The sequence below is a fragment of the Rhincodon typus genome, chromosome 15 (assembly GCF_021869965.1).
Source record: "Rhincodon typus isolate 14 chromosome 15, sRhiTyp1.1, whole genome shotgun sequence".
In the NCBI taxonomy this organism is placed as follows: Eukaryota; Metazoa; Chordata; class Chondrichthyes; order Orectolobiformes; family Rhincodontidae; genus Rhincodon; species Rhincodon typus.
The window spans coordinates 36,977,435-36,995,021 of record NC_063346.1 but is presented as its reverse complement, the minus strand read 5'-3'; the positions used below and the strand labels follow the sequence as shown (position 1 = coordinate 36,995,021).

Here is a 17,587-nt window from a genome sequence, read left to right as displayed (position 1 = left end):
ACATAATAACTGGGCAGATCCTTGACTGAAAATGTAGGAATTTGGACTGTCCCCAAAAATGGCATTTTCTAAGCATATTTAAAAACCCAATCCCGCTCCTTAGGCCTGCTGTCAGAGACGTATAATTCTAATCGATGTCTTGTACATTACACATTGATATTCTTGTTTAAAATGTTATGGACTAAGACCTGCATAAGTAATAGAATATATAAAATATTTAACACCACTGATTTACAGTTGTCCTAATCATGGGTACTGCTGTGGAATTAAATTCTCAAAGCATAAGTAAAATGTCCTCAATGCATTTGATAAAAATGGAATTTGTCTCAGTAGAAACATCCACGTAGTTATAAAACCACAAATCGTTTGATCACAGTGAGCAATGCCATGGGAATTAAAGCAACATCATGTCTTACAACTGCATGTGATTCCTGTGCCACTATTTGTCTTGTCCATTAACCCCACATATTAGAAGCTGAATAATACACATACAGTTAAATGATTTTTAGTCGCCCTAACATTAAGTGATGCTGCTATTCTTATAAATTTAGAGCTGAACAGTATTGGCCAATACGCATTTTGTTTGTGACAATATAAGATGTCAATTATAACTTCCCACAAGTCTTTCAGAGGTTCATTTTTATTTGCTTGACAGAAAAAAAAACGTTGCTGAATCCAATTTCTGTACTGTCTACTTTCAAACAAATTTTGAAATCATCCACAGTTGCTGCAAAATTAAAAACCTTCAGAACTTTCCTGATCCTGTATTATCTACTGACAATCAAGGTCACTAAGTTATGGTGACTAGTTCAAGTTCTGTTCTCGCAGATCGCTGTGACAGGAAAACCCAAGTGTAATATAGGAAGGACATACTTCTTCCAAGCATCGCTATTTACTTAATATATATAACATTGTGTCAAATCACATTGTTGAAAAATGCTAGTAAGTAATTAGTCACTTAAATAGCATCTTGGGCTTTACTGCAAGGAGTATAAAAGTAGGAGGGTTTGCTATGATTGTTCAAGTTACAAGATCACCAAACATGTTAAAAGTCTTGCATGTAATGTACATTTCCTGTATCACACTTACATTTCCCATTGGACTTACACTAACTGGACTTGAGATGAATGACAGGTAATTTTACCAAAACACAAGAGTCTTACGGGGTATTACAGGGAACATGCAGAGAGGTTGTTTCCGCTTGACAACGAGTCTAGGACCAGAAGACAATCTCAATCTCAGAGTAAGGATTGCCCATTTAAGACAGAGATGAAGGAGAAATTTTTCTGAGGGAAGTGAATCAATGGAATCCTTTACCACAAAAGGGCTGTGAAGGTTTGGCTGTTAAATATATTCAAGGGTGATATAAACAGAGATTTTTAATCAGCAAGGGAAATCAACAATTATGGGTATAAGGCAGGCCAGTAGAGTTGAGGATTATCAAATCAGCCATGATCTCACTGAGTGGTGGAGCAGATTCAATGGGCCAAATGGCCTGTTTCTGCTTCTATGTCTTATTGTCCTATGTCCTATATTGGACCAAGTCCTGCTTACCCATCACTTCTATAACCACTTATCTACAAAGTTTTAAACAAAAACATGGTTTTTACATATATTTTCTTTCATGGGATTTCAAGATCACTGGCTAAGACAGCATTTGTTGCCATTCCTAATTGTCCTGGAGATGTGGGTGAAAGGTCTTCGTGAACAGCTGCAGCCCTTAACTTGTGTGGGTGTTGCTACATCCCATTAGCAAAAGGAGTTCCAGGATTTAAACCCAGCAACAGTGAAGAGATAGCAATAAAGTTCCAAGTCAGGATGGTGTGTGGCCAGGAGGGATACTGGCAGGTGGTGTTGTTTCCATGCACTTGTCAACCATCATCTTCCAGGTGGTAGAGGTCACAGATTTAGAAGGTGCCTTGATGAGTTACTGTAGTGCATCTTGTAGGGGGTACACATTAATACTACTATGCATCAGTGCTGAAAGGAGTGAATGTTGAATGTTTCAGATGGATTTCCACTTAGGTGGGTAGCTTTGTCCTGGACGATGTCAAGGTTCTGGAGTATTGTTGGATCTGCACTCATCCACACAACTGGACTATAGTACATCACACCCCTGGCATGTGCCTTTTAGACGATACTTGGGAGACAGTAGTTGAGTTACTCCCCAATGAATTCCAAGCCTCTGACCTGTTCTTAAACTGTGTATATTTGGTCCAGTTCAGTGTCATGTTAATGGCAACATCCAGAATGTTGTCATTTTCTACATCCAGTTTCAACTGTCTTTTCTTCGTTGATGACTTACTTCATAATAAGGGTATTTCACTGGACACTATGTTTGCGCTAATAAAATGATCGATTATGGCTATTTTACAATGAATAACTACTCTTTTCAAAAGATTTTAGTGTGTCATCATCCTTTGAAATTGGTGAAAATTCAAATTCCTTAATTTTCTAGTATTTTAGCCAGTCTATTCCACACAGTAGAAATGCAGTCAATTGTGCTAAACTGGACAGTGGAAAATTCTACCACCAATACAAGCATCTCAGGGTAAAATTTATTGTGACCAATACAATGTCTTTGCTTTGATCTCTATCTCCATCTTTTTCCTCCAAATCCTCCATTTAATGTTTGGTTTTGAATACTTCAGCATTTTGGACAGTTCATGGTGTAGTGGTAGTTCGAATCATACTTGAAAAATCGATTGACTACACACTAAGTACTTCGAGTTCATTTGCTTTTCAAAATTATCAACAGCATTTCTATCCACATATCGATTAGTTACAATTCTCCTTTCATATTGGCACCTATGATTTATCCCTATGTTCTTAAGAGTTTGTTTACAATGTGTCACCTATTTCTGTTGTATCACTGAATATCCTCCATGTGCCACAATTGCCACTTTCATAGGCATTTTTTTCAGTGCTTCTGACATTTCTACTAGCATTATGCTTATCCACAAATTTCATTCAAAAGCAGAAGTCTGTTGGTAGTTGTCATGTTGCCACAATTCAATTACTTAAATGCCAGCACAGATAGGGAAGTTTCCAAATAAAATTTCTGCAGTCTCACCAACAACTCACTGAATTCCATTATGTATGCTAACATAGTAATGTACTTGATTTTTTTTTAATTTCACAAAATCTGATAAGATCTCATAAGTAGTCAATAGATCATCTTTTTGATAAATTTTATCCATGGGAGTTAACAGTCTCTCTACCTTTATCAATGTTCAAATTACCAGACTTGAATTCAACAGAAGTTTTAACATCTTGCTTCTGTATGGAAACAAAGGTGCCAAGGCCTTACCTTGTTTCCTGTTTGGTAAAGGAGTAACTCAGGTTTGCTTTGCAACTTCATTCTTCCACTGGTCATAAGGCTCATTTTCAGAAAACAAGGATGGGTGATCACACCCCAAAACTTTACATTTTGACTCAAACATTATCTGCTACCAATGTTTTGGTCCTAACGGAATTCAAATTGACACACTAATGTGACAGTTTCATTTCAGCTCACTTCACTCCATAAAATACTCAACCCCATTGATTACTAGCTCCCCCTATTTATAAAACTAATTCAAACCCAAACAAAGAACTGCAGATACTGGAAATCTCAAACAAAAACAAAAATTGCTGGCAAAACTCAGCATGTGTGGCAGCACCTGTGGTGAGAAAGCAGAGTTAATGTTTCGAATCCGGTGACTCTTCGTCAGAAGTGAGAGCAGCTAGGGAAAAAGTCTCTCCAGTCCTCTCTCTCTCATTAGAGAGCAGCCCTATAGCCTGCTAAGACCATGGTGACTAACTTGTTAATATTGTTATTATAGGGTTGTTATTAAAATGTATAGTGGGTGAATTGATATGCAAGTGTGACAGGTTGATATGGACAGCATGAGTAGCAGCAATGAGTTGGAATCAACGTGGAGATGGGCAATGGAGCCAGAATGCTATTTTGTTTCACTGTCACGACTACAACTGGGAGAAAGTTCCAGGGCACCAAGGTGAGTCTTTTGACCAGCGTGTCTCAGCACCCAGTAGTGTCCTGTGGCTGCAACCAAACAGAGGGCAACAGACCCAACTCCAGTTATGACGCCATCGCTACCTCTTCATCCAGAACAAAAGTCCTGGCTCTGGAAAACCTTTCTCCAGAGATCAATGCACTGCGCAGAGTAATTTCCCAGCTCCCTCTAACTACCATTCAGATGAAAATCTAGTCCAAACTGCTGGTTTCCCTTATGTTCATTTTAAGAATTTTCATTTTAAAACAAAAACATTGGAGCCAAGATACTGATCATGGTACCTACCTAAGGCACTCAGACAACAGGTTTATCTTTGATGTGATAGATCACCATCCTTCCACATGAGCAGTGTGGTAACAGAACACAAAGTCTGACAACATAAGAAATTGCTGGAACAGACCATTCAGCTTCTTAAGCTTGTTCTGCAATTCAGTGAACATGGCCAATCTGATCATGGTCAACTTGACTTTCCCAACTGCGCTCCTCATAACCTTAAAAGTTCCTTGTAGGTCAAAAAAGTTTGTCCAGCTCAGCTCTAAATATATTCAATGACCCAGGCTCCAGCGCTCTCAGAAGCGGAGAACCCCAAACTCAGCGAAGAAACTCTCAAAAAAAGTCTCAAACGGGTCAACAGCTGTTGTGAAACTGTGAGCCCTAGTTCCAGGTTCTTCCCAACTCTTGAGTACAGGCACTCAAGCTTTCTTAATAAAACAACTCTTTCATCCCAGAAATCAGCCAACCAAACCTAATCCAGATTATTTCAATGCAACTGTATCCTTCGTTAAACAAAGAGTCCAAGGCTGTACACTGCACATGAAGTACGGAATCACCAGTGCCCAGTACAGATATTGCGAGACCTTTCTTCTTTAATACTCCATCCTTCTTGCAATAAAGGCCAATATTCAATTTGTCTTTCTAATCACTTGCCAATCTGAGCACAAGAACACAGTTCTGTCTTGTGACATTTCCTTCATTTAAATTAATATTTTGATATTCTAGTGTTATTTCCAAAGTGGATAACTTCACATTTTTCTTCACTATATTCCATCTGCTAAAAGTTTACCTAGTCGCTTAACCTATCTGTTTGCAGGCCTCACGTCCTCCTCCCTTGTTTTCTGAGCTATCTTTCTTTCATCAGCAATTTGGCTACATTACACTCGGTTTCTTCATCCAAGCAATCAATAAATATTATATAGATTAATATACAGCAAACAGTTAAGATCACAGCATTTTTCCCCATGGCACACAGTAGTTAGTTTGCCAAATCCTTAACCGACCAATGTATCTCTCCGTTTCTGGTTAGTTAGGCAATCTTCTATGTTAAAATGATCATCTCAACATGCTGAGTTCTTGTGCAGTCATCTTTTGTATGGCATCTTAGCAAATGCCTTTTGAAATCCAAGAACATAGAGCTAGCTGTTACAATCTCAAAGAACTAATAAAAACTGACTCTGTTTGATCGTATTAACATTGACTCAAATGCACTATTCCCTTTCTAACGGATTTTAGAGTAGTAGCCATTTGAACTGAATTTTGGAAGGCAGCCAGCATCGATGGAACTATATCCTGGCAAGCTCTGGGAAGGGTAAGTGGAAATGAAAGATTTAAAAAAAACCAAAGAAAAATGAATTTACACTCAGATTGAAATACACAAAATAAATTTACTTCACTCTATTAGTGTTAGAAATACTACAGACATAAGTTATGTTATTGCAAGAAAAATAATGATTCGATATGCAGAAAGTACCAGTTTGCAACTCATTAAAGTTTATTTTTCATTGTTAGAAAAGCTACACTAATACTGAAACTACTTTTACACGTCTTTATCATTTGAAAGAGAATGATGAGTAATACAGTATCTAGAATAAAGTCAATAAAATGTTGAGGTTTCAGAATAAACTTTAAAAGGGTGGAAACTGGCAGTATCTAAAAATCTAAATGCACATTATCTTAAATGTTTTATAAAAAGTTCAAACAATGCACCTGAAGCATTTGAATGGCTTGGCATAAACTCATGCAAATACACTACATTACTATTTGCATTTTCCATTTATTACCTTGTTGGCAAGTACAGACCAGTGCTAAAACTTCCAAATATCTGCACCTGAAATACAATTTATTTAGCATCAGTTAAATTGTACCGTTCAGGGAACATATTTCAGTTACTGTCATAGTAAAACCGAATACACCTAACTACATCATTTGTTGACGTTTACTGCCCACTAGTGGCTACAACTAGGTTGTAGTATCCAAATAAAACTAAGAGGAGAGAGAAAAAGTGCTCAAGATCAGAGACATTTTCAAATAGTGTATCCTGTATCTGTTTAAGCACAAAATACACACGGAGGTCCTGGCATAAAATAATAAAAACCACTCTTTAAAACTTCCATTCAAAAGTAGCATTTTGCCATATGTCTAACAAAATTAAGTAAGCTGCAATAATCATAAGTACGTTACTGAAGAAAAACTTCCTATTGTAGACTGAATTAAAGGTTCAGATTTTCTTTGAAGTCAAATGAATAACTCACCACCAGTTTATGCAAACCTTCTTTCAAGTATCTTTGGAGAACACTGATGCCCTTTTAAGTACTTACATCAGCATTGGGCCACAGTTCTTTGATGACACTTTCTATTCTTTCAACAACCTCCATCCGCATTTTTTCCTCTTCATGTCTAGGCGAAATGTAGTTGTAGAAGTCAATAATTTCTTCATGAAGCCTGAAATGTTATTTAAAAAGTTTTTTTAAGATATGGCAGCTACTATTATATAATCTTATAATACACTTAAAGCATTTACAAAAGAACAGTAAAAATGCTTGGCACAAAAGAGAAAGCTCAACTTCATCAGGCAGATTTACTCCTAGTCCCATATTACTGTTGTATTTCTGTATCTCTTCCTCTTTCGACACTGTAAACTATTCTCACGTGGACACTATGATCTCACTTAATTGTACTACTGTACTACAGTTGTCAGATTCACGAAACCTGAGAACTTTTTCTGTAATTTGATGACCATGGTTGTCAGTCACTGAACATAATCACGAGGCTGTCAATGTTGTTTCAACAAAAATCCCACAAGTTTATTACATTCCAAAAAAGCTACATACATGATTTAGAAAGATTTCATCACAAATTGAAAAAGAACAATCCAATTTTCTTCTCCCCCCCCGCCCAAGCAATCCTTTACAGATAACGCCAATGAAGTAGTAGGAAGAGGTGCAGATGAGCTGGAGCCAAGGGTGTGTACGAATGAAGATTCAGATGGCAAAAAAGGAGCTGTATAGTCTGTGGACTAGTGCTCAGTTATTCATGATAAAGACCCTTTGCTTGCCTACAACTATGTGATTGGTTGTCAGGTATCAGTTCAGAATTGTGAACAAGACAGGGAAAATCATCTGATCTCTATCAACTCTGGAGCTCTCTGTTCTCTGTAGCAAAAGCTACATTAAGCTTGAAGAAAACCCATTTATTCTTCCTTCAGCAGATGCTGTGACTTTAAATTTACAAGTTTAAAAGTGTGTACTAGCCACCCTGCTTCGCCTGCTAGCCAGTAAGCTGATCCAAAGAACGAAGACCAAAAAGCAGTGCTCTGATTAGCACAAGAACCACCTCAGGAGACTCTGTGAAAAAGAAAAACTGAACTGCATTTCCAGCTTTTCCCTCCACCCATAACACCATTCTTTTCCTATTCATGCCTGTATTCAAATGTGTGCACGCACAGATGCGCAAGAGGGAGGTTACCGTTTGTTTTGGTGGTTGGGGTTGGTGGCGATTTTGATGGTTTTAACAAGTAGATTTAAGTGGATTCTATTTACTGGTGATAAATAATCATTCTTGTTAAGTACAGGAACCTGGTCCATTCTGTGTTATCCCGGGTGCGAAAGTCCAGTTAGATCGAAGAATTCTACATTTTCAAGAAAAAAAACTCTGACTTCTGAGAGGAGTCCAAGGTTAGTGTGGCTTGATTTTCAGTGCGCTACCTCAGTGAAGACATATGCAAATGATACCTATGGTACACTCGCTGCATGTTTTAAAACAGAAACACTTTTACATGGAAAGCATCAAACATGTGCAAGTAGAATGATAAATTTTAAATATCTGCAAAATATTACCAACACAATCAGCTTGATAAAGCAACACCACATCTTATTTTTGATCTGAATTACTTCTTTTTAACCAGAGTCCTATTACCTAAGTAGGAGCATCTATCTCGTACAGTTCAAGGGACTGTGCCACATAAACAGTTCATAATTTCGACTACGCACTCAGCTTTTGAGCATCTTCAAATACTCATCTGGACATCTGACATCAGGCATCCTACACATCCTTTCAACCAGGGAAACAGAAAATGGTGACAATTATGAAAGAAAAACTTTAAGCAACAATTTTAAAATAAATAATGAAAGAAAGGCAAAGCTAGCAAAAAAAAAGATAGATTGCAATCGTGTCTCAACCAAAACTTGGAAATCATGAGCTAAATCTACAACTATTTCATAATGTCACAGAAAACGCATCTGCTCTTGCACAACATTAATTAAATTTCCTCATCAATTCAAGTATAAGACAAATCATTTGTCAGTTAACATTCTCTACAATTTTCCAGCCACTACGCAAACCTCAGAGGTCCCCCATGTGTTAGTGGCTTCCAAAAGCGAAGCCTTTCATTGGTACACGGCTGACGCGCAAGAGCATGGCTGTGCAACTTAGAGAAAAAAGAATGATCAGTTATAAAGATGAGTAGCATTTCATGCATTAGAAATGAAAACAATACTTCAATAAAAAAAGTTACATCTATCCCAGTTCCTCTGTGAATTGTGGTTTCAAAAAAAAAAGAGGTTCGTGACTTGCTCCAATATAGGACATTTTCTATCAATGCCAATCCAGAATTTGTGCATCCAGGCAAACAGAAAAAGACAAGTTTGATTGCTTACAGCTATTCTACATAACATTTCATTCATTTTCCTAATTCTTCAGGTTTCTTCCCGATAAAGTACCATTCATTCTTAACCATGTAGTCTTGCACCTATTTTATCCATCACAGAAAGAGAAATCAAATAAATATATACTATTTGCTTCAAACTTTTTCTAAAGTTAAATTACTCACAGAATGCAAGGAAAACAGCAAATATCAAGTTGACTAATGCTAAAAAGATTACATTTTGTCAAACCTTTTCATCTCACATTCATCATGACAATTCATAAATAACACCAATATGAAGATAAGAATACTTTTAATATAAGAAGTCCATGTTGATTGGTTTTGCCTCCAAGAATAGTCTCTGATCGGTAGTGACATTGTCATGAAAAATGCACTGGCAGGATGATGATTGACAGTTAACTGTCAAGCTTTATTTAAATTTAAACCAGGCAGGTTGACCAATTGTTCAAGGCACTACCCTGAGAAATGAAGAAAATGGCTGTTGCCTATTTTGTTCACTTGAAATAAGAACAGTTTACATTATAAAGCTACTTCTTAAATCAATATTTCTTTAAGGACTCTAGTTTGAAGGATTATAGAGACACCTGCTTCTTTAAACTAAAAGTCAATGAAATAACATTGGAATTTTTTTAACAAGGCGGCTTCTTGGAAATCAGGTGACCTGTAATAATAAATAGTCCCAGTTGTTTGAACTGACTTCAGGAAGAACACCTGTTTACAATTGGGATTTACAGGTGACCAGTTTGAACAGTGTTTGCAGGCTTGGAGCTTGGAAAGCCTGCTTAAAAACAAGTTGCCCAACCTGTGTCTCCTCCTTTTAAAGCGCCTTTTGCAATGCATTCAATGTGAAACCCAGCTGTTGTTCTGCACAACATGAGACTGAAAAAATTCAATATTGTATTTCTTGAACAATCTGTGTTAAAACTCTGGAACAACCATGCTTGATTACTTACTTGACCACATGTGCAAGGTCAACTAATCTATTGACTTTGGAACAATTTATGTTAACATTTGTGCCTCCAAGAATACTGTAGAGAGAAATCCGCTTTATTACCCTTTGCTTAAAGATTATTGTGTGCGCATGCCTGTGTCTTGGGTTACCCAGAGAAACAACTACTCAGAGTTTCCTATTTCAAACTGTGTGTTAATTCTATATCCGTATTAGATGGATTTTTTTCAATATGACCAAGCAATCAATAATTGTTTTCGGAAGAAACCTGCTCGATGGCTCTAACAGAGAAAGCATACAATTGACAATATTGGGACTTGAGCGAAATATTTTCATTTACATTGTGACAAGTGGAGCAGTAGGTCTAGAAAAAGACACTGCATGCTGTCCATCTCAGTCCAAACAGTTTGCACGTTCTTTATACCTGCAACGAACAGGGATTTCTGCATTAATATATCCAGCTTCTAGTATCACAAGGGCACCAAACTAGGAGTTGGACTAGCACACTCTGAAATTGGTTATGAGCATAATTCTTAGCAGGCACACAATTATTTAGCAAATAGTATCCAATTGCAGAATTATATCCAACCAGATACTGGAGTGTTTTCCAAGGATGTTGCCAGGATTGGAAGGTTTATGCTATATGGAAAGGGTGAATAGACTGGGTCTTTTATCCCCATGAGCATCAGAGGCTAAGGGGTAACCTTACAGGAGGAACATGAATAGGGTGAATAGCCAAGGTCTTTTTCCCAGGGTAGAGTGATCCAAAAAATGAGTGGGCATAGGTTTAATGTGAGAGGGGAAAGTTTTAAAAGGGACCCAAGGGGCAACGTTTTCATGCAGAGGGTGGTGTATATATGGTACGAGTATCAAAGGAGGTGGAGGAGGCAGGTACAATTACAATATTTAAAAGGCATCAGGATGGGTACATGAATAATCAGGGTTTAGAGGGACAAAAACAAAGTTGCTGGAAAAGTTCAGCAGGTCAGGCAGCATCTGTGAAGGAAAAAAACAGAGTTCTGCGGAAGGGTCACCGGACCCAAAACATTATTTTTTTCCTTCACTGAAATTTTCCAGCAATTTGTTTTTGTTCCCGATTTACAGCATCCGCAGTTTTTTCGATTTTTATAGGGTTTAGAGGGATATGGACCAAACGCTGGCAAATGGAACTGGCTCAATTTAGGATATCTGGTTGGCACAGACGAGTTGGTTCAAAGGGCTTGTTTCCGTGCAACCACCACTTGTATTACTACTGCATAGTAGTAGCATAAAACAGTTAAATTTTAAGCAGCATGTAAAAGTTTTGAGACACCCATCCTTCCCAAATTAACTTGGACACCTTTCAGGACCTAAAGTGGCAGCCTCAGATGTGATGTAAACCCTGGGATTTACAAGTATAATTTTTAATGTTATTTAGAGAGAGTTTGGCTCTAGGTAAGAGTTCGTAACTGGTGGGTTTTCTGTGGGTCTGAACGGAGTAGTTAACTTCTAAGTACTTCTGTAACCATAGCAATTTCTTTTGAAGCAGTTTTTGAAGCCTGACTCTAGATTGAATGGGTCTGTGGACTTCGTTTTATTTTAAGATGTTTATGACCTAGCATGCAAAGTCACAGAGCCTCAAAAGTTTATTCTGGAAAGTGGGCTTTTTTAAGCTTAATGAAAACTCTGTTTATCCCAAACCAGAAGAAGTGTTAGAATAAAGAAACGTGAAGAAGTTACTTAAACCCGAGTATATTGAAGCTCCAGGGAGAATATACAGCAGTTCCAGTCTAAAAGTTGAAGACACAAGTGATAAAACCTAGTGGTAGTTACAGGGATCCTGGTGTCATTATTAAAAGAATGGTATTTTGAGTACAATGTGAGTAACACACAAAAGCCATTTTGTTTCTTTTCAATTTATAAAGGAATGCTTTGGGATAACGAGAATATATTTTTACTGCATGTTTAAAATCTTTGAATTTGCAATATTCTATTTTATCCACATTCCTTTTGTGATAAATGCTGTTTTGTTGTTAAAGCAAAATCTGCAGCATTATATGCTTACATTGTGAGAGACCACTTTGTTAAAACCAAAACAAAAAACTATAATCTACCAAGCCAGGTTCCTGTCTGGGATTTGACTTGTCCAGTAATATCAGCCAGAGTTGTAACAAGCCAACTCATTAATGTGTGCGATATACAATGAGACATCATCTCATCTGATCATTTCACTGGATTGCTTTCATGTACTCTAGTTCAGCATCAAGTCTGTTTGGTGAACAAAACTTGGACTTTTTCCTCCCTTGTGGGATGTGTCACTGGCTAGGCAGCATTCATTTCCTATCCCAACTGCCCTTACGAAGGTGGTGGTAAGATGCCTTCTTGAACTGCTGCAGTCTACGTGCTATAGGCTGACCCACAACACCTTTAGGGAGGGAATTCCAGGATTTTGACCCAGAGACAAAGAAGGAATGGCAATATATTTCCAAGTCAGGATGGTGAATGGCTTGGAGGCGAATTTGCAGCTGGTGGTGTTCCCATGGCATCCGCTGCCCTTCTAGATGGAAGTGGTCCTTGGTTTGGAAAGTGCTAAGGATATTGGATGAATTTCTGCAGTGCATTCTGTAGAAAGTACACACTGCTGCTACTGAATATGGATAGTGGAGGGAGTGGATGCGGTGCCAATCAAGCAGGCTGCTTTGTCCTGGAAGGTGTCAAGCTTCGAGTGTTGTTGGAACAGCACCCACCCAGGCAAGTGGGGAGTATTCCATCACATTCCTGGTTTGTGTTTTGTGTATGGTAGACAGGTTTTGTTGAGTCAGAAAGTGATTAATCACCGCAGTATTCCTAGCTTCTAACCTGCTCTTATAGCCACTGTATTTATGTAGTGAGTCCAGTTGAGTTTCCAGCCAATGGTAACCCTATTTATGAGGTTCCTGATAAGATCAATTCTATAGCACATACAATTGAAGGAATCTCAACATGTATGATACCCAATGAAGGTAGGCTTACAGTAGCCAGTAGTAAAGAACTCCTGGCAAAGTTCTCAACTAGAGAATCATTTGATTGGTCCATTTGAAAGGTGAATTTGAGCACAACGTAGAACCCACTGAGATTCTTGCACGTAGCTGCAAATGAAACATAAACCATATCTTGTATACATCCGAAATATGCAAGGTGTAGGATATTAGGCGTCATTCACTTGAAGACACATTTCTCACGAAATTCAACACAACGTTTGCAATTACATGGCCTGGAGGGGACACCGGAGGAACAGAAGCTATTTGGGCATACCTGGTGTTGCTAGAAACGAATTCAACTGCGCAGGTTGTTGAATTCATAAGTTCACAAATACCAATGCATGCAATGATGGCAGATCCATGATTTAGTGCTGTAGCGCAAATGTTCATGTGTTCCTCAAGTGATACACAGGCATATGTCAAATGAGCGCATGGACACAGCATTGCTATCAATAGATAAGTCTTGCCGTCCTCACAAATGTATGGAAATCTTATTCAAAACTGTCTGTAGCAAACTTTCCCAACCACTAGCCCATTTTATGTCGCACAAAACCAGTCATAATTAAGTTAGGGTCATTAGTCTTGCATTGTACACACATTGTGCCTGTTTCAATTAAACAAAATAGACAACATTCTCTGGTTCAATCCTCAGGGCAATGTCTTCATCCGAGTCAACCTACCTGGATTAATACCAAACGAAGTTGGCAGCTAACTATCCATCATCCTCTAACTTTCGCAATTTCCATGGCAAGGCCTCTACCAGATTCCACTTACTAAACTATTAATACGCTCTCATACAGTATAAAAATGTTAGCATTCATAGAAATTGTCCTCATGAGTAAGACAAAATGCTTCTTTTCACAATACTCAAATTCTATACTACCTAAACAACCATTTAGATGCAAATCAGTAAATCACATTTTTAACCAAATACTGACATTGACATTGTTGAATTCTTGTCAGATTTATATGTTTCACTAGTGATGGTTAAATCAGAGGATCTTCATGAAATACGTAAATGGGAAATTGATCAGTTTTTCTGTAAAAAGATATTTGGTCAAAAGCCTTCATTTGGATAAGCATGCACTGGGAAGAGGGTGCAGGCATTTCCAAATCAGAAATGATTCAGAACTTTAACCGTTCCTTTCTTGTCTCTCACTGAGGACCTCTGCTGTACCATGGATTGATTTCACCAAAACTGGCTGCTGCCAAATCTATAAAATATTACAAAATATAAGCTGCTGGCCTGTTAAAAACACTTCAGATGAGTTCCTGGCTTGAAAAACTGACTAATGTGGAGAAGGTTCATGTAGTAAGGAAGGAAGGGTGTGCAGATTGTGTATCAGGCTTATCAACTTCTCAGTTCCAATCTGGTCACATTTGATTGCAAGGGATTGCCTAAGAACCAAAACAGGGTACCAACAGAATCAAGTCCCATCTTCATACATAATCTGTCATTCAATTACAGCTGCCTGGATCTCTATTTCCTCATGTTCTTTTTACAATTCTCTTCAAGCCTTCATGTGAGATTGTAAAGGTATTCAGAAGAGTGGCCACTATTCATCTGTAACCTTAGACTGGGAGAGAGACGAAGTTACCTGCTGCTCATGTCCTAAACTTAGAAAATGTATTGCTAAGAAAAAGGCCATTCTACCCACTGTATCCATAACAACCAACAAAAAATTCTGCCTAATGGCACTTGCCTGCTCAACTTCAATGCACCCTGCAAGTCACAATACTTATAGTGCATATCCAAATATTTATTTTAAATGCAATTAGTATTTCTGCCGCGAGCATCCTTTCAGGCAGCAAGTTCCAGACCCCCCACCATCTTCAAAGAAAAAGAAATCTCAATAACACTGGTGCAATCACCAGAACTGTACATAATTCTCAATGTGTTATCAAGCATTTTTTTTATAAAAATGTTTCAGCACAGCCTCCCTGCTTCCATATTCTATACATTATCTAATAGGGGAAAGTATCCCATATGCTTTAACTATCCTGCTACCTTCACGGATCTATAGAATTGCAATCGAAGTCCCTCTGTTCCTCTATATCACTTGGTATTCTAGTACTTAATCAGATATTCCCTTGTCATGTTTGCCCTTCCTAAATGCATTACTCCTTTCTGAACATGAAAAGTCAACTAATGTGTTCCTGCTATTTGCTCTCCTACAACTTCTTCCATCAGGCAGAAGTTACAGAAACTTGAATACACGCACCAACAGGTTGAAGAATGACTTCTTCCCTATGGTTATTAAACTGATGAGTGGACAGTAACTTCAAATAATGTTGATCTTGCTTTGCGCACCTCCTGTGCAGCGTAATCTGTATGCCTCACTGTGTAAGCACCTATGATCCGCCTGTACCGCTTACAAAGCTCTTCATTGTACTTAGACACACATGACTACAATAAAATCAAAATCTCCCCTCCCCCTACCGCATCCCAAAACCAGCCCAGCTTGTCCCCACCTCCCTAACCTGTCCTTCCTCCCACCTAACCCCTTCTCCCACCTCAAGCCCCACCCCATCTCCTATCCACTAACCTCATCCGACCCCCTTGACCTGTCAGTCCTCCGTGGACTGACCTATCTCCTCCCTAACTCCCCACCTACACTCACCTTTACTGGCTCCATCCCTGCCTCTTTGACCTGTCTGTCTCCTCTCCACCTGTCTTTTCCTCTATCCATCTTCTATCCACCTCCTCCTCTCTCCCTGTTTATTTCAGAACCCCCTTCCCCTCCCCCATTTCTGAAGGAGGGTCTAGGCCCGAAACATCAGCCTTCCTGCTCCTCTGATGCTGCTCGGCCTGCTGTGTTCATCCAGCTCTACACCTTGTTATCTTAGGCCAGTTAACCTGACCTGGTTTGTTGTTAAGATTTGAGAATCCATTATTAACAATGAGATTGCAGAGGACTTGGAACTGCATGATAAAATAGGGCTGAGTCAGCACAGCTTCATAACAGGGTGGTCATACCTGACAAATCTGTTTGAATTCTTCAAGGAGGTAATGAACGAGTTAGACAACGGAGAGCAAGTGGACACAAAGTCAGAGTCATACAGTACAGGAACAGAACCTTCAGTCCAACCAGTCTATGCCAAACATAATCTCAAACGAAACTGGTGCCACCTGCCTGCTCCTGCTCAGAACCTCCTGAGGAAGAATCACCAGACCCGAAACGTTAACTCTGATTTTTTTCTTCACAGATGCTGCCAGACCTGCTGAGCTTTTCCAGCAACTTCAGTTTTTGTTCCATATCCCTCCAAAACCATTCCTATTCAGCCAAATGTCTTTTAAACATGATAATTGTACCCACATCCACCACTTCCTCAAGAAGTTCACTCTGCACACAAACCACCCTCTAAAAAATTTGCCATGTGTCTTTTTTAAATCTCTCTCCCCCAACCTTAAAAAGATGTGAGACCTAATCTTGATATCCCCCATCCTAGGGAAAAGACAACTACCATTAACACTATATATACCCCTTATTATTTTATAAACTTCTATAAAGTTGCCTGTTAACCTCCTACGCTCCAGTCAAAAAAGTCCAATTCTATCCAGTCTCTATAACTGAAACCTTCCATGTCCAGCAACATCATGGTGAATCTCTTCTGAACCCTCTCCAGCTTAATAATACCCTTTCAATAACTGGACTACCAGAAGTGGATACAGCGTTCCAGAAGAGGCCTCACCAATGTCTTGTACAACTTAAACATGACTTCTGAACTCCTACTCCGGGAAGTCTTGCACAAGGTGCCACACAGGAGATTGCTGAATAAGACAAGAGGCCCATGGTATTCAGGGCAAGGCACTGGCATGGGCAGAGAATTGTTGAACTGGCAGAAAACAAAGAATAGGGATAATGGGTCTTTTTCAGGATGCAGCCAGGGACTATTTGAGTTCCGCAGGAGTCTGTGCTGGGACTACAACTATTCATGTTATACATTAATGATCTGGATGAAGGAACTGAGAGCTGTGTTGCTAAGATTGCAGATGACACAAAGATAGGTGGAGGGACAGGTAGTGTTGACAGGAAGTGGGGAGGCTGCAGAAGGACTTGGGCAGTATAGGAGATGGGCAAAGATTTGGCAGATAGAATAGAAAGTGGGAGGTTATGCACTTTTGGTGGAAAGAACAGAGGTGTAGACTATTTTCTGTACGTGGAAAGGCTTCAGAAATCTGAAGCACAAAGGGACTTGAAAGCCCTAGTTCAGGATTTTCTTAAGGTTAAGATGCAGGTTCGGCTGGCAGTTAGGAAGGCAAATGCACTGTAAGTATTCATTTCTAGACAGCTAGAATACAACAGCAGAAATGTACTGCCAAGGCTAGCTTGTCACATGAGAAGCGGTTGAGGACACTGGGCCTGTACACGATTGAGTTTAGAAGGGTAGGGGTGGGATCTGATTGAAACTTAGAGAACACTGGATAGAGTAGACATGGAGAAGATGCTTCCACCAATAGGACAGACTAGGACCTGAGGGCATAGCGTCAGAGTCAAGGGATGACCTTTCAGAACTAAGGGGAGACGGGGAGTGGGGGGGGGAAGACGGGGGAACGCACACACAGAGATTGAAAAGTAGGATCTCCAAGCAATCCCTGGATATCTCAAGGTGCTAGTCAGGACAGAAATAATACATGGCTGGAAAGATAATACAGGATTGAGGATTTTATCTTCTGTTTGCA

General features: G+C 39.0%; 1 protein-coding gene across 2 annotated transcripts in view; it reads right to left on the bottom strand.

Annotated features, from left to right (window-relative positions):
- tent4b (terminal nucleotidyltransferase 4B) overlaps window positions 1–17,587 on the bottom strand; it is a 67,958-nt gene that overhangs the window by 31,963 nt on the left and 18,408 nt on the right. For both annotated transcript variants that reach the window (XM_048606029.1, XM_048606030.1), the window contains exons 2-3: window positions 6,611–6,734; window positions 6,074–6,120 (exon numbers count right to left, since the gene is read on the bottom strand). In XM_048606029.1, coding sequence (XP_048461986.1) covers window positions 6,074–6,120; window positions 6,611–6,734 — 171 coding nt within the window. The remainder of the gene's footprint in view (window positions 1–6,073; window positions 6,121–6,610; window positions 6,735–17,587) is intronic.